Genomic DNA, 22,951 nt, shown 5'->3' on the forward strand with positions numbered 1-22,951 from the left:
AGTGGTTTGGGGGTAAATAAGTATAGTATCTAATTACTTATTGTATCGACCACCAAAACACCTTAGGTAACGAACGTAGAAATAAACTGTCTCGCAAACTACATTTTCTTTCAGAATAATCGGCTCTCTTCACTCATTTTCTGGAGAAAACACTTTTCTTTAAGAAATACTTTCAGGCTATAACAGTGGAAGTTTCAATTTGAAGTCTGCTCGTGATTGTCGAATCTTCAATTTGATTTTATTTCCCTGAGGTTTCGATACACCGAGACGAGTTGATCTCGCTTGTTCCACAAATTGCTTCCACCGTGCTTTGTTTCGCTTTCTCATTGGCAATGCAACCGCTGCAGTTGAAAATTACTCTGTTATCAAACCAATAAGCCCCCTTCTAATTGATCGGACAAAGGACCGTTCAGAATCTCCGGCCGACACAAAACAAAGCCCTCCACGCAAAACCGAAAGAAATTTTAATCAAACGAAATTGCTCCTTGTACGCACTTCATTGTGCGTCGACAATAATAATCCACAAAGCGTGGTGCACACAGACACACGCCACGCACACACGCACGCAGGCCCGTGTGTGCACGCGGCGCATGCACTAAAGTTCACAGTTGAGGCGGGTTCCGTTCACCCGAAGTTTCGTAGTTAGTAGAGGATGGCGCGTGGAGCGGCGCGCGCCTGCAGCCGTCAGTCTCGCGGCCACTTCCGACACACTCGCACCGTGACATACTGACGATCCAGTTTCTATACCAGTTTTAGTGTTAGTGCTTTTATATTCGCAACTTGTTGAATTACCAGTTCGTTTGATCCTGACGCAGTTTCAGCCGAGTCCGCGGTGTGAATTCTGTAATAGAGCAGTGCTTTCAGTGTCAACTTGTGAAGCTCGCTGTCCCTCTCTGTTCAGTTCAGTTGAAAGCGAAAGCTTCATTCGAGACTTCACGCGTTGTTTTGTTTTCAAGATTTCCGCGAAAGGTTTTTCTCTGGACGAAACGTGTAAGTTCACTTTTCATATTTTCCACGAAAGCTCTATACGCCTTTCAAGTTTCTAGAATTTCAAAATGCTTTCGCTGTTGTTTGAGAAGCTTTTGCGAATTAAATATTTATACATAATCTGCAATGATAACTATTCTTGTTACTGATTTAAATAAGTTTATATAGGTATGGCAGCTTTTCAGGTATATCGAGTTAGGCACACAATAATGCCTTTAGTGATTTATTTGTGGAAGCCCCCGGTCGCGTGGTGGATGGTGTAATTAAAACAGGGCGTCGTGTATAAATAGTCCCACTTAGCTCGTACTTGCTCAACTTGTGCCGCGGCGATCCACCAACAAATGTTTGCTCTATTTTCTATGTTACGTGGGCAAAATAACATAAACGTATATCACGACTTTTTCGTATTTCCGTAGTGAGTTAATCTTTCTTCCTATCCTATTAGGTAATTGGACTGAAAGTTTTGTTAATCCATTCTTTCTTTCACAATCTTCGTGCTTAAAAGAATGCGATCGAAACCGCCAGTCGCCCCTTCTGTAGGGTCCTATTATGTACAAACATGTCCCGAGCCACTAGCAGTTTCCTAGAATTTATTATAACCTCTTAATCTCCGAGCATTACTCCCTGTGGAAGGTTGATATAAGCATTATAACTACTTAAATAAAACCTGCGTACTTACTTACATACAGGGATGGAAATTTGGTCGAATTGTTTTAATCTATACTCGAAGGTAAACATATTTCTATAGACTCTATATCTCTTTCAAAATAGATATACAGTTTGAGTGAAATACGTTCCAATAAGATCCCAGAGAGAGAGACCCACAAAATGGTCTTATTGTTTTGATGTTCTAATCTTATGTGACACTTTCATGCCCGCACACCCGCTGTTTTGAATTTAAATAATTTATAAATTACTGCTTTTGTAGTTAGCTCTCTATAAACACGTAGAATATGAACCAAATTGTTATGCATAATAATATTACTTCAGTATCTCTTAAAAGTCATAAAGGAGAGAATATTGATAATTGAAGGGTTCAGACTTATCAGCCAGTCATAATTTACTGCTCTTACTGATAGGAAGACGCATTTTGTCATCGTCTTCACAATAATCAATCTTCTCTGTACTGTGCGTGCATTAGAGTTACATGATGTAATGATTTAGGGTATGTTCTTATTCTATTACATTAAAAAGAAACAGAGAAGAATTTATACTTACATTGTAGATCATTAGATTAATTAAAATTCTTATTTGTTTTCAAAATTTACTACAAGTAACTTACCCACTTGTTTTCCAATAAGTAAAATGCTAGGTGGTTTTAGAACCAGATTTTTATCCAACGCTTTTTACTATGCCACCTTGTTCATTCAAAGTTGATAAGAGCAAAGCTTTTGTTGACTATATTAAACTTTTCTGATCAGAATTTATTTAAGTACACGAGTATCCAATCTAAATAAATAACTAAAATAAGCCTACAGGCGGCAACCATAGCGAAAATCTTCCATTTTATCTTGTTATCAGATTCCAATTTATCATGTTTCTTCTTTATTTTGTTGCAGACAGATCTTCAATATCTTGTTCATACAAGAATATTATAAGCAGAATATAAACAGGCGCGCCGCCCACGCCGGCCGATAGAGGCGCATCCCGCCGCGGGAGACTTATCTGTCCACGTCACAGGAAACATGCCGATAGCGGGCTCATGAGGAGCAGCGAGCAGAGCGGGCCCCCGCCAGCATGCGCCCCGCGCGCCCCCCGCGCCCCCCGCGGCGCCCCGCCCCCACCCCCGCCGCCAGCACCAGCCGCGGCATCACCACACACGACTGCACCGTAGAACATAGAAACACGACAACAAGTCACAACCATTCCAATGATAATTTAGATGAAATTCAACAAACGACTGATTATGTAGATAGCTTTAGAATACCACATAAGGGAAGGTACGCTGAATGCCAAAATAAATATGTCGAAAGACGGTGCTCTCACACAATCGACCGAGAAGGATTGCATAATCAGAGCGACGTATTCGGTAAAGAATCGATTAGTGTCAGAAATAAGGAAGCGGCGTCCTTATATGGGGGGCGGAGAAAGGGTGCTTTGAAGGAATGTGTCCGGAGCTGGTCGGCCTGGGGGCTCGCGTGGCGGAGCTGTGGTGTCCTCTTGATGCTGCTGTCTTGCTGCGCCGCCGCCCCGCACCCCGCCCAGCGCCCCCTCCCGCGCCGCGCCCGGGACACTCTGCAGGACACGCAAGCTACTGTGAGTACTCTTCTACTATTACCTATGACTAGACATGTTTTGTTTACCTATAAGAACACAAAAACACTTAAACCTTAAGAACCCCGTTTCTGTGTGAGTTGTGTAGGTTGTAGAGTGAATGGCAGGTAATTGGCCAGTTACTATATAGCCAGTAGCAACGCTCCCAAACCTTTAGCGTTTAAGATAAGATTGCGTCCACTAATTCCATGCACCTTATCGGGCTTTTGTCCAGCTATCTAAGCGTCTCCGTTTCCTTCAACAAATGCAGCAAAGTTGAATAATTTATGCGGGGCCCTCACACCCGGTGGCTTATGCATACAAAACAGTGAGCGAGATCTGGGGACGACTTGTGAACTTTTGTTCTGTCTGAGCCTCGGCGGAAGCGCCGCTGGGCGTATTGTCTGCTTATCCTCCATCTCCGACTGACTCCGCCAGACGCTCTTTATACACGACACTCACCACCGCGCGTATTACTTACATTTTCATTTTAAAAATATGAAATGCCGAGAGTACTATGAAAACTTTCAGCGACGCTGATATAAACACGAATAGAGGACTCTGTTTATTCTGGATGTGTCTGTTTATCCGTGGAGCACTTCGAGTAGGTAATCTCGGCGGGATCGTTACCATTTTATTACTTTCTACAGAATGTAAGGTTGATTTCCGAAAGTGGTCCTGTTTGTCGGTGATGGATTAACGAGCGTTTTAAGGCGTATCTCCAGTGACGAGTAATGAGGGACAAAAAGCTGGCGTGTCGCATTAGATTACTGCCGGTGACAGACGGACGGACACTCGGAGTCGAGATTAATGGGATAAGTGACTGCTCGGAGCGGCCCTAGCCTCCTCCGCACTATGGAGGACGACGCCTCATTTATTACCGCTCATTTCACAAACTACCAACCTACTTTGTACAAAAAAGGGAACGGAATTGATAAGAAAACCAGAAAAGTCAAATGCTATAATTTTCCTCACGTGTTAAGTATAAAAAAAAGCTTAAGTAATTTCCACCGCGTGCAGTAAGCGCCCGCGAGCGGTAGAAGCAGGCCCGCCTTGCTCGTCGGAAGTCGAAGGAGTTCAAATCAGAAGAGTTTTAATTGCAGTCTAAACACGGCGTGACCGCGGCGGTTAGCGGCTTCCTGCGCGCGCGCATGTAGGTCGACCCACTGCACGTTATGTAAGAGTTAGAGCTATTTACCCAACACAACGCCACTCCTGTAAATCAGTTTGTTAAAGGATCTGGTATTATTTATTAGAAAGATAAAAAGGCCAGTAGCCTTTATGTGTCATTTTATAAGTGGTTCTACTAGTTACTAGTTTACCTCATGTTTACAACAAGTCAATTACAAGAAAAAATATTTATCTGACTCCAATGACTTAATAAACATATCATAATTATCATGTAATACGAGCCAGTTATGATTTGTTTACTTATATTTTTTACATAATTAATGCAACAGATATATAAACAAACAGTCCATAGATATTACACGCAAGTTTCATAAACTGAATTAAATAAAGATTTTTTACTCGTAAAAACTGTACAAAGAATAAAATAAAAAAGAGTCGCCCAACGTGGGGCTCGAACCCACGACCCTGAGATTAAGAGTCTCATGCTCTACCGACTGAGCTAGCCGGGCAGATGTGAAGAATATTGAAATAGGTCAACCATTTCCGGGTATTGTTATTTTACCAAATTCACACTATTTAAAAAAGTTATTCGATGCATAATCATTAGTATATGTAGCATTTAATTCGGCATAGTACCTAGTAACTAGTAGTGCAAATATTCATTTACCCGCTGAGTTAGGAAGGTCGCAGCGGTTGACCCACATCTGACCAGCGATTATGCGACTCTTATCTATTGCCTAACATCATCTCATCGCACATCGCATCGCATCCTCGCGAGTGCGTACAGCGGGAACCTAGCTTTATGACATCACCATTTTGTACTACTATTCTTTCATGCACTTAGGTACCTGCTTAGGTAGGTAAGTGGTGGCAGATCAAACTGTTTGCATTGGGGGTAGGTACCTAGTTGTCTCTTTTGTTGACTGTACAAACTTACAGAACACTGGTTCTTATACATATTATGAATTTATTATCGTCTTCGACATTTTATCCACAAGTTACGTTCAGAATCGCGGATGTATTTTTTTTATTCCACGTATTAATAACCGAAAGGATTTCTGCTAAGGTTTATTTCTGTTTTGTGCAACTCCGGCGCTTGCTGGCACGCCGACCGGAAGCCCAAGTCTCGAGATAAATATAACCAACGAGAGAGACACACGCACCCATCGCCTGAAGGATAGACAGAGATGAACATCATTTTCAGATGCTATCTGTATTGCATTCGAAACTGCCGCACTATTTAGACAGGCTTTATAATGGTAATTAGGCTACCGACAGAGTAAAGATAACAATATTTATTGTTGTTCGGATATTTTGTTTCAGCTATGTCAACCGCAGTATATTGGATTGGGTGACTTAGTTAACCATCAATTCCCGATTCACTGCAAAATATTTTTGCTTGGAGCCAAATCACGAGCTATTTTTTTATCTTTATAAAGCTCATTTTATTCTTAATTAAAAACAATAGAAGGCAATAAGCCATAAGAATAATCAAATTAAGACACTTTTTTGCGTTTGTAAGATTTAATAGGTAGCTGACAAACAAACCGGCCCGGGGTTAAACAATACATAATATCATAGACATAGCTCACTCATTAGAATTCCGCACCGAATCTCGATTACCGATGGAGTTGATTGGCCACAATTTAAAAAGCAATCAGTTTGACACTATTGATGATAGTGTTGATGCTACTCGTTGGTGTCGATGCTCTTGTGAATAGCCTATCAAGCAATAGCTGTAGGATCAATGTGCTCTCATGTTCTAGCAGACTGTGGACCTCATTAGAACACTCTACTATTCGCCATTACGGGACAAATCTACCTTTAAGTTTGTTTTAATCTCCTGAATCTCAACCCACCCATGTAGTTGTACCTTCAGATCCAATTCGTAATTCCTAGTTTTTTCACCAAACGAAATAAGGCCCTTTCTGGCTCAATCTCGTAATAAGGATTTAGTTTGGTCCAAAAATTGCTGTTCGATTGAAGATTAATTTAATTCCCTATACTTACATTAATTTTAGTATGTTAGTCTGGTTTGAGACATTGTCTAGCGGGTGCCGTTCCGGTGTTCCGCCGGTGAGTCACCGGTTCCGGCGGCGACTCGACCCATTGTTATTCGACACCACGCAGATCCAATCTCACGTAGGTACTGCCTTTTTATACTCAACCTCACAAATTGTGCTAAATTTCTTTTAACCAAAACTGTGCCAAGTGCAATCTACATCGCCGAAATACTGCAAACGATTGCTTCGCGTGCAGCCGCGGCGGTCAACCGCCATTGTCCGGCTTCTTAGAAACAAGTGTCCTAATTTTATATCAGACAAAAGGGATTAAACGTATGAGTCAAAATTTCATATTTTCTGCTGCATATACTAGTCATGTTTCTTTGTGTTATTATGATTTATTACATTACGGAATATGTTTGCTGTTTGTTAGCATATGTAACAGTAAAGTCGGCATTTGATAAGTCTGGCAGGAGCCGGCTCGCGTGCACTTCATTAGGCGACGAGTCTAGACTGCCGCGCTCGGAGCGACGATACTTGTAATGTAACTAACAATCGCACGGCTGTGATTGATTGTCGTCTTCCGCCGCTCGCTCCGACTAACATCCACTTAACTTAATAAATCTAGAAGGAAATACCTCCAGCTCTCAGTCCGTGTGTCGCACAGACGAAATGTTATTCGCATTAACTTGGTAGCTCTATCCTTGGGTAAAAGCAGTTCCTTTATCTCGGTAGTGTACGCGAAATGGGACACCGCCGCTATGAAATATATTTCCTCGCCACATGACTTCATAAACACTGACAAAGCGTCGGATTTTTCTCGGCGGTTTTTATGCGTCGTTATTCGCGTTGTCGCGTAATCGGGTTTCGCTCGGCGAGTCTCTGGTTACTGCCATTGCCGAGGCATCCTTAAAAGTGCATACTGCATTTTTCTCGTGTCGGGTTTTTATAAGGGTTTTATTTCTAGCGCGGAGTCGTAGTCGGCCTGCTCTTGTTTGGAGCCTGTAGTGCTGTGTTTGTCGCTGGGATTGTACTCTTTGTAGTACAAAGTGCACCGGAGATTAAATCTATCTTGTGTTGTAAAAAATATACTTCTTAGTACTAAAGTGGTATCTGGCTCGTCTCTCATCTCCCACTTCCATCCATTAATTATGTTCCTTCTTAGAAGCTGTCTGAGCTAATTCAATTCCTGGGCTTGTTTGTTGTCTACCTCAATTACTCTCGAAATCTTTCGCTTGCTCAATTTAAGGCTCAGCTTGAAAACAAAGGGATTAAACTCTTTTAAGTTTAAGCTCAGTTAAGTGTACCTAGTAAGTTCGTTAAAGGCAATCAAGTGTCTAAATTTCTTACACATGGGTGGTCGGCACGCGATAAGTGCTATATGTACATAGCATTATGTACATTAGATACATGACATTATGTGCGCAAGTTCGTGGTGTACATGCAAACGAGCTTTGTCGACTATTGTTTATTATTTTCAACCGTGACAAGCAGTCGTATGAATAATTTTAAACATTAACGAAATTTTTGTTCAACATGGAAGATTTAGTTTAAAAAGTAAAATGTGATTTATAATTTTAAATTCATTCATGTTTCAACGGTAGCTTTAAAGTTTATTTTATTTTTATTATTTATTTCGTTTAGGAAGGCCTCTAGCCTCTAGTATAACATCAAGATCTTGCTGAGCTTGTTTGTACTTATCAGTATTTGTCGAGCAATTACAGATTAATCAAGAAAGACACAAACAAAAGTTCTCGATAGTAATTTGCTTACGAATAGCCTGCGCGCACGCAGGGCTAGCTGTGCTAGGGTCACTCTAGCTTGACAATTTACCAACGAATGGGAGCCGTCATGCAATCGGAACCTTTAACGCAATGCCAATGGTATAGAATCGATGTTACCGCAACAGGACTCCTAAACCTCGTGTTACATGGTGTTACGTAGGCTAGAGTGAACCCGTGTGCTAACTTTAGCGGGTGTGCGTCGCCCTATTAGCTTTGGCGCTTGCAGAAGATCCTGACTTTGTGCTGAAAGAACACAATAATATTTATCTAAGTATATGTATACTACTTAATACATTTTCGCTATTATGCTTATATACGAAAGTTCATTAAGTATATACTATTGTTAAACTAAACTATTTAAAAAAACATAGTTTTTCAGCTTTTCTTGTTGATGCGATTCATTCTTTGGTTTTTTGCAGAATACCTGGTCTTCCTTATATGCGTCACAATTCGAAGTACTTAACAAAATATTTCTTTCTACTTTTTTTTTCAAAATAACACTAAACCATAATAAATAAGTAACCATTCAGGTTGGCGTCATAATATACATATAGTTGCAAACACAATGGACCTGAGTAGGTAGTAGGTGGTGGTTGTAAATATGGTTATTCCCTGAGTAATCTGAGTATACATAAACCTACCTATTGCTTTCACTCCGGTTAAAAATGACTCACCTGAAACCAAACTGAAAATATACATGATGTATTTAACCTACTACCTGTATTACAAATTACAGCTCGCGTCTCCAACTGTGAATGACTCTTATGAGTCGGATTTGTTTGGATGATTCATGTATTCCTTATTTTTTTTCCCCGGCTACTGAGAATCTATAAGAGAAGAATCTTACAAAAATACCTAAGGGTCATGTAATCTACATGAAAGATAATCACACGTGTTTCATACAAGTGTAATCGGAAAAACCTTTTGAAAGGATTTTATCAAAAGAGAAAGTTTGTCTAGTGGTGTAAGGAAGTTCTTACAGAACCTACATGATTTTTAAAATTAACTTTTCGAAAACAAGGGAAAATTTAATGTAAATACATAAAATGCTAGAGCAGATATCCGGAAATAACAATGGTAGTAGGTATTTCACAATACGAAAACTTGCATAAAATAATGAAGCCTTTGTGACAACAAAATATTCACGCCGCATAGTTGAGTTCAAATACCCGAAGAAAAAGTCCAAAGATCGATCGCGTATTTCTGGTACCGAACTTACCTACCCCATGGAGCGGAACGGAAGGGCTCGCGAGCGGCTGATGTAGGGCCCATACCTACCATACTATACTATACATAGACACATGTCTAATGGAGGTCGGCCGGTGCGTGTCGGAGGGAAGCGCAATCGATGCCGGGGCAATGACTCCAACACTCACCTTCCAACTTCAGCTGATCAATGCAATACAGAAAAAAACTCATTACATATTCATACTTGAAAAGACAATCCATAGACAATAGACAGGGACGTTGTACCGGCGCTATGCTGCTCATCGAAAGGTTAAATATCAAAGATCGTTTACCTCCTCTCCGAGATTTTACAGATGAAAACACGAACTATTTATTGTCTGTCTGCGCTGAATGAATATTCCTATCAAAGCCCGAGCCTTATTAACAGGCTCCACAAACACAAGTTTCGGAGCCGCTATAACTCATGCTAGCACATCATAACATAATTTCACAGGAAAGTATCTTCCACAAGCAAAATAAAGCTGAAGTTCTTTATTTGGGGTTATTATTAAAACGGCCCTAAATCCGTCGGCACCCTCTGTTTTCTTTTACTTTAGTAATTTTTCTTCAGACTTCATAATGGTCGTTGTTTTGTAATGCCACGCATGGGCGGGCTTGTCATCAACAATACCAGCTATTTATTATTTTCATTTTAATAACGAAATTGTAGGTAAATTACTAATGGCCCTCTTCCAATAGTCTATGGAGCCAATCTAAAGTAAAAAAACTCACTGTAACGAACGGTGCGGGGTTTTACTTTTTTGCAATTATCGGCCAAAATAGAATTGTACTTATACTTTTCTTTATATCTTCAAATAAACGTTCAGAAACTGAGTGGAAAATTGCGATTACTTATATCCCAGATTCTTCTATGGATGGAGTATCAGCAAGACCAGCTAGTGACGTGGTTGTAGACATGGAGTCGATGCATCAGGCTAGTGCATGCAGCCGGGCTCAAGGGCAACCGGCCGGAAAATAAGCTTTTATCGATTGCTTTTGTTATTGTCATTGGAACGACGACGGAGCTGCACGAATATTGTTAAATTCAACTTCAAATTAGTTTTCCATATTGTAAGTACCAAATTTAAGATTTAACATCGCTAATTAAAAATAATGTGGCTTCAAAATCAGCTTGTCCACTTAGTTTTTTCTTGAAGGCTCAATGTTAATGACGAGTTTTAATAATTTATCTCTTTCTTCATGTAAAACTTATTATGAAGCAATGCACCTAGCAGACATCCGGAAACAATAATGATCTATCACAACAAACACTTGATAAAATATGATAAACTCAATTCATAAAGTTCAATAACAACCAAGAACATAGATAGCCAGCGTAATCTAGTGAATGAAGTAGTAGCGATCAGCTTATATCTAGCTCTCCACCAGTTGCCTAGGCAATACGTGATAAAAAGCTCTCGTCTAGATAGCCGGTACTTTAATACGATCATCGATTTTGCACTTAATTTAATAGAGGCACTTTAGCGTCCAGCTCCTTAGTTCATTATGGACCTTCCAGACCATCTGAGCTCGTTAGAGAGCAAATAGATATGTAGGATTATGGACAGGACAATAAACATCAGTATTAATTAGAGAGTGTGCTCATTATATTTGGTACAGAACAGACATCGAAGAAATGAAGATATTTTATTATCAGTAGTCACTAGTCAGAGTAATGAACATGATGGTACAGAGATACATAAAATAAAGATTTCAAAAATAATTAGGCCATGGATAATGACATGTTTTACTAATTTACTTTGGATGATATATCTGGAAATAAATGTTTAATAATAATAATAAAATAATATTCTTGCTTATTTATGGAAAAATGACATATTGCAGATAATCAGAAGTTGCATGTATCCGGCTCTTCTTGATGTGCTGATGCCTACCCTCGTATATTACTCTCACTATTCGCGCTCCCGGAGCGATGTGTGCCCCGACGTGGCGGGTCATCATTCTATCATCAGCGGCAGCGAGCCACTCATCAAGTCATCAATCACAGCCCAGGCTGATCATCGACCGACAAATCATTGTATCAATTTTTGTTGTAGATACTTTCATTTACGATAGGTGAACGACTCGCTTATTGCTTTGACATTCTTCGTTTAATTTATCTCTGAGGAATTTTATTGCGGTGATCTCCGATTGCTTATTAAAATATAATATCAGAATACGGTCACAGATTTTTTTCTTCGTATGTTAAGGTTCAGATAAATAATTGATAAATATCGGTAACTACACTAAAACACAAGAACACCTAAAATATGTACCTAGGATTATACAATTTTCATAAACGAACTTAGCGACAGCTAGTTAGTATTTAAGAGACTCATTTATGACTAATTTGATTAAATCAGTCATGTAATTGTGATCGTTAGAGTTTTATTGACAGACAGTGCGCGAGCGTTTACGATCAGTTGATCTCTATCTCTCCGGCGCCGGCGCCTGCGCAACATGTTGGGCCGTGTCCTAAATAACGATATTATTAACTGTAAATTGCCATATTTAATAGATACCTAAACACTTCATCAAACTATTGCTGAACTCAGATGCTGAAATGTTCCCTTCTATAAGGCATTAAATTGATACCTTTTGTTACGCACTGATGATTGAAAGTGCCCTTTAAATAAACATTTCCTGAAACATAAATAAGATTTACATGATCATCTTATGGAGTATAAGAACATCCCCTGCATAAGAACAAAGATTTCAATCATTTTACAACACTGTGTTTTCGAAGCGATCACTTTATCTGGAATTGATATTTTATATTAGGGCTGAGAACTCAATTATCGCTTTAACAGACGGTAGATACGGCGAAGATTTCAATAAAGTCTTTATTATCTGGGGTTTTATGAAGCTACCGTCGTTCGGCGGAATGCTAACAGGGGCTCGCTGGTTTATTATTGAATAACGATCGGGATGGGCCGGCCGCGCCACGTGGTGGCACTGCGATCGGCGCTTCGATTGCTGTTTAAAAATTCATCGCTCCATGTCTCGATGTCCTCCGAAATGCTCGGCTCAGATTCTTACACATTATTGAATCTATAGCCCCGACATTTGAAACACAATTCCAGGACACTCAACCTTTTTATCGGTGTCCTTGCCCGTGCTCAAATAAAGTAAAGCTCTTGAGTGTTGTTGCGCTGGTGAGATATCGGTGTATTTCGCTGGCGAGGTACTACATTTCTTGCAGTCTAGATGGAGCTTGTTTTATGGCGGTGTAGTGCATTGTGCAGTCGCAGCAAGCCGCCCGCCGCTTATGGGATCGATCGCCCGGCCCATTGACTCGACAAATTGTTTCGCATCGACATTGTTAAAACATTAATCACTTTGCATTGTGCCGGCTGAGAACAAAACGCTGATCGATGCCATAAGACTCATCGCTACTGGTGTTGCTGTTTGCTCTGTTTAATAATGTTGTTTAATAATATATTATTATGAAATATATCGTACAATTGGATGAATTAAAACCTGAAGATTAACTACTGCAGGTACGTTTATTGTTTAGCTTTTATTTTTCAAAGTGTCTCGCACACAACACAAGCCGTGGTTGGCGATGTCGACAAGCTGACAAATTAAACGTCAGTGGAGTGGATTTTTTGCTCGTCCGGGCTCTTTTATTTATCGCCGGAGCACTTAGCGCCCTCCGCGTCGCAGGGGGCAACTACAAAGCGTGCAGAAGGGGTTATTTAAAAAATATATGAAAACGCACGAAGAAGATCAATGAAGTATTAATTGAGCTTCCGATGTAATTGAAACCACAGGATGTGACCCATCGCTTCCATTCAGCTTTCTGATCGCTGTTGTAGTCTGTAAACAGTGCCGCGAGCGAATATCACACGTGACGCATGGTGACAGGGGCTATATTTGCGTGGGCCTGGCATTGGGTTGAGAAGCAATGACCTTTGCAGTCATTATTAGATTCAATAGGCAGCCTGACGGACGGAGCGCGCCAGCTGACTCTGTTGCTGAAATTAATACTCCTAGGTCTCAGCTTAGGGCTTCTAAACTAAATTTAAGCTCTAATCGGCTAACACAGAAATTTAAATTTTCGGTTTTACGAATATTCCCCTAAGGCCTAAAGTGCTTAGAATTTATTTTAAAAGTCTGAAGAAATATTTCGTTAACCGCTCATGAGGGAGTCTGAATTTAGAATAATATGACGACCCGAAGGATTAAAAAGTAAATATAATATCTCACCTGAAGGTTTAAATAGTTAAAATTTAATATTATAATATTTATAAATATATAGTTGTATTTAATTTATATGTTTATTTGTAGTATGTGTTTGCATTCATATAATGAATCAACCGAGAACAAGTACGAGTCCACTGTATCAAGTGAATGACGGGTCTGGATAAGTAAATGTTCATTTATTGTCATGTCCATTAATTTATCGACAGCAGCTATAAAAATTAACTGCACTTTATGGTTGTTAAACGGGAGGATCAGACAATACAAGTACACAGAGATCCTATTTTCAACCTTCATTTTTTTATTAGTTTTATTGCTTTCATACTCAGGTTGTATCTATTTTCAATACCAAAAAGAGTAGGTACCAGCACTCTTGTCTGCACTATAATCATTAACTACTTATTAGTTGCTATAAAACTGGTAGAGTATACTGAACCCTTGTACAGGATCGATGATGGATGGCTCATAAATGGAGTCTACTAACTGTAAATTTAAGTCTATACGAGTATGTAACTGTCTTGTCGACTGATACGTGCGGCGTAGAAAGAAAGTGATTGCATTTTCATTTTTACGGCTGAATAAAAAGTTTTTACCGAACTCCTAAAGTATGTTTGGAAATGGAATGTAATTTTAAGTTGGGTATAGGTTGGGAATGTTGAAATGTGTGCTCGTAAAATGATAAAAAGTGGCTCAGCAATGTTTGGGGCGTTGTGCGTCTGTCGGGACTCACGTAGAGCTCTCTTGTTTTTTTACATTTTAGTTTGTGGAGGGCGTTCCTCCCTCCAGATATCTGCGAGGGGCCGCCGGGCACGTGGGGACCGCGATATTCAAGATTTTCAAGAATCATACCGGTTATATTCCATTTGTACTCAATACAATTTCTAAAGGTAAAAAATATGAAATCTTACACATTTTAGCAAAATAACGCCTTTGTCTTTGAGTGCACTTGACTCGAGTGCGACCGTTCGAGTCTTGTTCGGGTTTCGTTCACAATAATATGAAGTGGAACTGTAGGTATATTGGCAACTTGAATTTTCTACAAGTATTTTTTTTTTTTTTTTTTTTCGTTTTTTTATATTTATTCGGCAACAGATATTTGATACAAAATTGACACATAGAAATAAATATAAATACCTGCAATAAAAAGCTATACAAAATTTTTACTTTTCTAATACCTACGTATTTCGAACTGTCTCGTCTTGTCGTCTACTATGTGTGTGAAACAACCTACAAAGCAACAACATCATAAAGCCGACACTCGTAGGCGCTCCGCCCACCAACAACAACTACTGAACCTGCAGACATTCACAAGTTGTCACTAGTTGCTACAAGTGTAGTAACACAACTATAGTACCTAGCTTACTGGTGCACGACACGAGTGATGAAAAGATAAACATTTCTATACGACATTATTCTCATCTCGATCGTCAGTTGAGATACAAAACCGCACGTGTCACGAATGCACTCCTGGACTCCTGGACTGTCTGCATTGTGCACCTTAATTTGTGGGCATAAAGGCTAACGACAATTTATATTGAGATGGGCTTGACAGAGAAGGTAACATAGTGGAGTTGTAACTTAGGCCGATTTTCTCATTTCCGTAAATAATATGCTAAAGCATGAACTTAAATCCATCCTAAGGTCAATTCAGCTAATCACAGAGCTGCATGCCATACTTAAGTTCAACTTAAGTCGACGTTCTTAGTAGTGAAATCGGCAGCAGCTATAGACGAGGATGCCCCGGGGGAATGCAGTGTGAAGGATGCAGTCCAGACGCGCTGACAGCGACGTGGCCGGACATCCATTGTCCTGTAGCCAGCCGGATTAATTATTATGATTTAATAGCATATCTGGAATTAATTATTGATTGGCACGAGCCCATAAAATTGCAACACCTAATGGATTATCTTCACGTTGCCTGTTCTGAATTTTATTAGCAGGAAAGGCTGTCTCCAATACTATTTTAATCCTACAAATTAGCATTTTCCGGGCATGATTTGGTGCTGTCGATGGAACTTTTCATTGCTCGTGAGTGTACTTATAAGCCGCCCAAACAATGGTCACATAAAAATTATAAGAATTACTTATGAACTCAGTAAATTTTGTTTAAATGACCGTTCACGAGGCATATTGAAATATTTGTTGCATGTTTTGACATCACGAGAATTATGAATCGTCGTAAATTAAACTTGCCTGCAAAAATAAGTAAGTAAGAAAGTGTACTTAAAATGTAGTGTATAGTATACTCACATATTTTATAATGAACTAGGTAGGTATAACTACTGTACTGAAATACTGAATATCGGTTGCAAAAGTACCATTGTACCTATGATTTGTATGCCGAAAGCGGGTTAAGCTTTTTTGAATGAAATTCGTGGAAAATCACTGAATATTAAATTGACTTTTTAAGAAATTTGGTGTGTAAGTTATTCTTTCTTTCTTTGTGTTATTTTTTCAAAATTTTCCTATCTATGAAAATAATTATATTAAACTGATTTTACTTCAGTACTTATATAGGTACTTACTTGTCATATTTGTAGGATAGTGTAGCAGGGCAGGCAGATAGATAAAATGTTCACATAACTCAATAAAACAAGTTACAAAGATAATAATTATGATGAAATTCCAGTTATTTGGAACTGTAGGTGGTAATAATATGGAACAATAACTTAATGCCTTATTTTCTGTATTCCTCTTTTACGAATAGTGAATCAGAAGGCCCTCTAATAATGACCTCTACGGATATTAATGTGTTTGGTTGCTCAGTAAGTCTTATGTTTCAGTAATTCTTTCTCGTAATTGGATCTATGAGCAAGGCCACAATAATTAGGTAGGTATTGACAACATTTCAGTAGGTACATAGCTGAGCATAACATTTACGTACCTATAGGTTAAGTACCTGTACCCAAATGTTATACACAATGTATTAAATTTGTAGGTATACATACGACATACAAAAATAAGTGTGTGTATCTACTAAATTATGTTTTTGCTATAGACATCATTTGAAGCAATACCAACCAATTACTATTTTATTCAATTCCTGGGTTCGATTCATATTAATAATACGCTGTATTAATCTCTAAAAGCTTTTTAAACTATAATTTTGGATAAGATTGGTATCCTGAGGAGTCGTTCATCATTAATTACGTAGCCATCACCCATATGGTATTTCGTAATCCATTCGTCATCATTTTAGCGTTTTTTCGTGGGTTTCGAGTTTAATTTAATGTAATTTGTTCCGACAGCACCGTATATCTTCACGCACGACCGAGTTTTAAACTTTGTAATTTTGTTTCATGAGATGAGTAAAGATGAATGCGGATATCTGCAATAACCCGAGCGCAGGCACCGTTGTTTTATGACAGGAAAGAAGTTATGTCTTCATTATACAAATTAAATTCGCACTTCATAAATTTTAAGTAAGTCATTTCGAATACAAATTATGCTCTCGATGTAACATTTTTCCTTTTATAAATAAGTATTTGTTTGAAATCGAAAAAGTCATTGGTGCCCTCAATCTCCGAATATCAATGTGAGTAATAATGCGTCTGTCTGTATCTGTATGCATTAAAATATGTTTATTGATGTAAACAAAAGTAATTAGATTTGGTTGTTTAATGGCGTACTGCACTGCACGCAAAAGTTCGATACCATCAATTTTAATAAAAGGTCAATAAATTCTGACGTCTTTTGTCAGACTCGGAATCGCAGTCTATTATAGTATATGTATATTATGTTCAATAGCTACTCACTTCACTATGCTCTGATGCACAGGCAGCAGACAGGCATAGTTGTGTCTATATTATAAAGTCCTTGCTATTATTAGAATCACAAAAACGCATGTTTGATAACACTGTACAGCGTATAAATTTGACAGCATTAAACATCCAGTTTTATGTGTTTATAGTTTTTGTACGTATATATTCCGATATGTTTCATCCATTTCAGTGACTAGTATACGCATTAGGTACTTATATGCAAAAATTATTAGTATACTTACGTTGTATAAAATGCAATGTAGGTAAGTACTTAGCGTCAATTCACACGTACCACAACCACACCACGTCGCAGCGACATAATGTGGTCAAGCGTGGTTACGTGTGAATAGTGTGACAGCGGCTTTTTGCAGTTGCGTTGTGGCAGCGACAAAATGTCGATGTGGTTGTGTTGCGATGTGGTTGCGATGTGGTCGTATTACACAGTTGGTCGATAACCACTTTTCTCCCTCCAACTAATGCTATTTCAAATAACCACGGCTGTGACTTTTCCTCAGTAAACTCAAGAGATACCCTAAGCTCCATCGAGGTCTCCGAATTGAAACTTCTTAAGCTATTAAAGACTCTCGATATATCAGTCTCGGCTGGACCTGACGATATTCCTCCTTCTTTCGTTTCCAACTGTGCATCAAGCTTAGTTTTACCATTAACTTTACTCTTTAGACGGTCTCTAAGTGAAGGAATAGTTCCTAATCTATGGAAAATGGCCTTTATTACACCGATTCATAAGAAAGGAAGCAAGTCCAATGTTGAAAATTATAGGCCCATTTCCAAATTATGCGTTATTGCAAAGGTCTTCGAGAAACTAGTGTATGACCATGTTTACTCCTCACTAAAATCCTCTTTTTCCACTCATCAGCACGGTTTTCTGCGTGGTAGATCCACAGTATCTAATTTACTGTTATTCAACGAATTTTTGACGAGGAATATGGATGGAGGTGGTCAAGTGGACTGTATTTATACTGACTACAGTAAGGCTTTCGATAGAATAGACCACTCTTTACTTTTGTGCAAATTACATAGGTTGGGAATTCATGGCGACCTTTTTCGTTGGTTTTCATCTTACGTCACCCGTCGTTCTCAGGCTTTTGCTGTAAACGGGTACTTATCCCCGTTTGCTGAAATATCCTCAGGAGTTCCCCAGGGGTCCCTTCTCGGGCCTCTCCTCTTTGTAATCTTCATTAATGACATAACGTCTTGCTTTCAGCACTCTCAGCTTTTCCTTTTTGCTGATGATATGAAGATTGCAAAGAGGATCTGTAGCGCAGACGACCAGACTGACTTGCAGTCTGATCTATGTAGATTGGATAGTTATTGCTTGGCCAACAAATTGGATCTTAATGTTTCCAAGTGATATCTGATCACATTTACTCGCAAAATCCTTCAGTTTGGTTACTCCCTGAAAAACACCGATTTAATAAGGGTCAATCAGGTCAGAGATCTGGGAGTTGTTCATGATGAAAAACTCCTATTTGATCATCACATTGATCAACTTATATCGAAGGCTAATAAATCAATGGGGTTCCTAATCAGAATATCTAGAAATTTCACCAAAATCAAAACTATAAAAATAATTTACTGTGCATACGTTCGAAGCATACTCGAGTATGCCTCACAAGTGTGGAACCCTAGGTACCATGAATATATTGACAGAGTCGAAAAAATACAAAAAAGATTTTTACGATACTTGTCCTACAGGACTGGTATAGCTGATCCCAGCTATGATGATCGCTGCAAGCGTCATCACCTACTTCCATTATCCAACCGCCGTAAAATTGCTGACATCATTTTCTTTTTAAAAATTATTCACGGCTTAGTAGACAGCCCTGAGTTGCTTTCGTTAATTAAATTTTTCACTCCAACCAAGCAAATTCGTCAGCCGTCTTTGTTCTATGTTCCCCTTGTATCAAGTAACTACAGGCAGAACTCTTTCTTCTGGCGTGTACCTAATCTCTTAAATAATATATTGCGTGACCACAGTGACATGGACATTTTCTCCTACAGTGGTAGGAAGCGTAGGCAGGTCACTGGATGGAACAAGCATGTCCGGGGCGCTCACGAGGAGGCACGACTCAATTTTCAAATGTGGTGTTTGTGTGGAAAGCCGAACTCGGGTAAATTATACGAGCAAATGAGTGAAAGTAAACGCATTTTTAAATCTAGATTAAAATGGTGTCAAAAGCATGAGGAACAAATCAAAATGAATATCCTAGCTTCACACCACTCAAGGAATGATTTCCGTAACTTTTGGAAACACACCAACAAGATTAGTGCACGGCCGGGTCTCCCCGCGAGTGTCGAGGGCGTCAGTGACGCCAAAGATATTGCGAACCTATTTAAAAATCACTTTCTTGTGCATTCATCATTGGGTCAATCAGATAGTGTTGATACTGAGTCCCACCCTCTTAAGTGCACGACACTTTTCACCGCTAAGGATGTCGGAAAAGTCATTAAATCAATGACCCGTGGCAAATCACCAGGACACGATGGTCTTAGCATAGAGCACATACAGCACGCTGGACCACACATATGCCGCGTCTTAGCGCTACTGTTCAACTGCTGTGTGATGCACTCGTATCTGCCATCCCATATGATGCGGACTCTCGTAGTACCCATTGTTAAAAACAAGACGGGAGACAAGGCAGATAAGGCGAACTACAGGCCTATTTCTCTTGCTACAATAGTTGCTAAGTTGTTTGACGGTTTGCTTGAGGTACAATTAAATAAGTATTTAAATCTGCACGATAATCAGTTTGGCTTTCGGCAGGGATTATCGACAGAGAGTGCTATTCTGTGCGTCAAGCACACCGTCAACTACTATGTGCGGAGAAATACGCCTGTATACGCTTGCTTTTTAGATTTGTCGAAAGCTTTTGATCTGGTTTCCTACGATATACAATGGAGAAAACTCAAGGATATTGGCTTGCCCAGTGAGTTCATTAGTATCTTCAGGTACTGGTATGGGAACCAGATCAATTGCGTTAAGTGGGCAGATGCAGTGTCAGATCCGTATAGATTGGAGTGTGGTGTGAGGCAAGGGGGGTTAACCTCACCCGCACTGTTTAACCTCTACATGGACTCTCTGGTCAGAGCGCTCAGCAGCCAACATATCGGATGCCACATTGACGGGGTTAGCTTCAACAACATAAGCTACGCGGACGATATGGTGCTGCTGAGTGCATCGGCCTGCGGGATCTCACAGATGCTGTGCATCTGTGAGGAATACGCCCGCTCTCACGGACTCATATACAACGCCAAAAAGAGTCAAGTCATGGTATTTGAGGCTGGATCGAAATTACGTAGGGTCAACACTCCACCAATTCGGCTAAATGAATCTACCTTGGAAAAGGTAGATGAATTTAAGTATTTAGGCCACCTACTGACATCCAGCCTCAAGGACGATGACGACATGGAGAGGGAACGGAGGGCATTGTCGATTAGAGCAAATATGATTGCTCGCAGATTTTTTCGGTGCTCCAGGCAAGTCAAAATAACGCTCTTTAAATCGTACTGCACCACATTCTACACCTGCAGCTTGTGGGCCTTCTACACGCAAAAATCGTACAGTGCCCTCCGGGTGCAGTTTAACAATGCGTTCCGGAGTCTGCTGGGGCTGTCCCGACGCTGCAGTGCGTCAGGCATGTTTGTGGAGGCGCGAACAGATTGCTTCTATGCAACTATGCGAAAGCGAGCCGCCTCGCTGGTGCGACGCGTGCGGGCCAGCCCCAACACCCTCCTGACCACCATTGCGGCCAGGCTCGACTGTCCCTATGTGGGTCGCTGTTCCCTGCTGCATGCTAGCGTCCCCACCTGGCAGAGGCCACCCGCATAGGACCAGTTTCATTTGTGTGTTTTTATTAATTTATGTTGTTGTGTATTCTGTCTACTAACATAGAAATAAGGGCTATTGTTACTAACAACAACTATGGGTTATTTTTGTAATTATGAAAAATTACCTGAAATAAATGGATTTATTATATTTTATTAATAGCATAGCATCTATTTCCAATGAGCTGGTTTCTGACTACTTTGGTTCTCATAAACCTGGTTAGTTTAATTTATTTTGATTTCTTTGTTTTTGTTTTATAATTTAACTCCCTCTTTTTGTTATAAAGTTATGTGTATTTGCGATTACATTAAGTCTAAGCTTTAGTTAACCCTCCCTATACTACCTAACTAATCTACCTAGAGGTGGAAACTTGTGCAACATAAGCTACCCTGTCATTGTTATCTACAAAATAAATTATAGTTAAGTTTTCCTAATATAGTAAAATAAAATAAAAATAAAATAAAATAAACAACGGCAAAATGTCGCACGTGTGAATTGGATTATTCATTTTCAATACAAAATATACGCCCGACCACACGGCGTGGTTGTGGTGTGGTTGTGGCTGTGGTGTGGTTGTGGTACGTCTGAATTGACCCTTAATTGTTACATGCTACAGTATGTCATAAACAGAGCAAACTGAATCATTGATCCAGACTCAGACATCATCAATTAATTAATTGACAGCCTTGAGATTATAGTCATGTATTTGTATCTTATACATGACTGTGTAGATTGTGTTGTATAGTGTGCGAAGACATGCTCTAATGTGAATAGGACATAGTCCTATCGTACACGTCATACCTCCTAAATCCATACATTATTAATTAATTTCTAGTAATCGAAATACAAGTAGCTAAACTTAGGTTTTCTATGCCTATAGTTAGTGTTAGACTGTTAGTGCATGTGAATAGCGTTCCCTCGGGAGTTGCGGGAATAACTAAGTATATCGAACTGAGTCACCGCGCCGCGTGCTGGCTTCCTTGTTAGCCCTCAATTGAAAAAGATGGATGTTATAAGTTTTACTTCTGTAGATAGAGGCATCTGGGTTACATTTAACCCGTTGGTTGCTCTTAAATCAGATACTTACATGATTTGAATGCTGTTGTCGAATAAACTACGCTAAGTCATGCCCTGTATTTTCTGGAGCTTTTTTTTACTCATCTTTAGCCTGCAATCGTCCACAGCTATACAAATTTCTACTCTCACTAGGAGTGCCACAAAATGTACTGTTTAAGGCCTTCCTCATCCAGCTAGTATAAACTGGCTACTTATCTACAATTTACACTCGTCGTTTATCTTCTAAAACTATGTCTATAAAATCATAATCGACACTAAACCGAGGTAGGTATCGATCTGCTTGAGCTTATTAAACTTTATACGAGCTTAATAGTTTTGATAAGCTTGCAACACCGCACGCGGCACCATGCAAACGATCTAATTATACAATGCTGCGGATACCGCGGTAATGCATGCTAATGCGTTAGGGATAAGGTTAAAATTTTATCGATACCGTGGTACAATTAGATTGGCAATACTGTTTCACCACGGCAGGTTTATTTTGACATGGTCCCGTCTGTGCGCCGCTCGCGAGGAGAGCCGCCGCATTCGTTCAAGTGCTAAATTAATAAAACACCATTTGTACATGATGTGCTAATATACCTGCAATGTTACGGGTTTTGGAATCCTGTTTGTATCTTTTTGTTCTTACTTGTATTTTCTTGAACGCTCGGGTGTAAAACTGACCGTAAACTATAC

General features: G+C 39.5%; 1 protein-coding gene and 1 non-coding gene across 3 annotated transcripts in view; one reads left to right on the top strand and one right to left on the bottom strand.

Annotated features, from left to right (window-relative positions):
- The first annotated feature begins 641 nt into the window (after window positions 1-641).
- Window positions 642-22,951, top strand: part of LOC105387523 (matrix metalloproteinase-2) — a 133,110-nt gene continuing 110,800 nt past the window's right edge. The window contains exons 1-2 of one of the 2 annotated variants that reach the window (XM_038114686.2): window positions 642-990; window positions 2,547-3,243. In XM_038114686.2, coding sequence (XP_037970614.2) covers window positions 2,725-3,243 — 519 coding nt within the window. In that variant the 5' untranslated portion in view covers window positions 642-990; window positions 2,547-2,724. The remainder of the gene's footprint in view (window positions 991-2,546; window positions 3,244-22,951) is intronic. The other variant, XM_038114687.2, reaches the window with a different exon arrangement.
- On the bottom strand, window positions 4,808-4,880 carry Trnak-cuu. The gene has a single exon. It is a non-coding gene; the product is annotated as a tRNA-Lys (tRNA).

Source organism: Plutella xylostella, chromosome 8, assembly GCF_932276165.1.
Source record: "Plutella xylostella chromosome 8, ilPluXylo3.1, whole genome shotgun sequence".
Taxonomy (NCBI): Eukaryota; Metazoa; Arthropoda; class Insecta; order Lepidoptera; family Plutellidae; genus Plutella; species Plutella xylostella.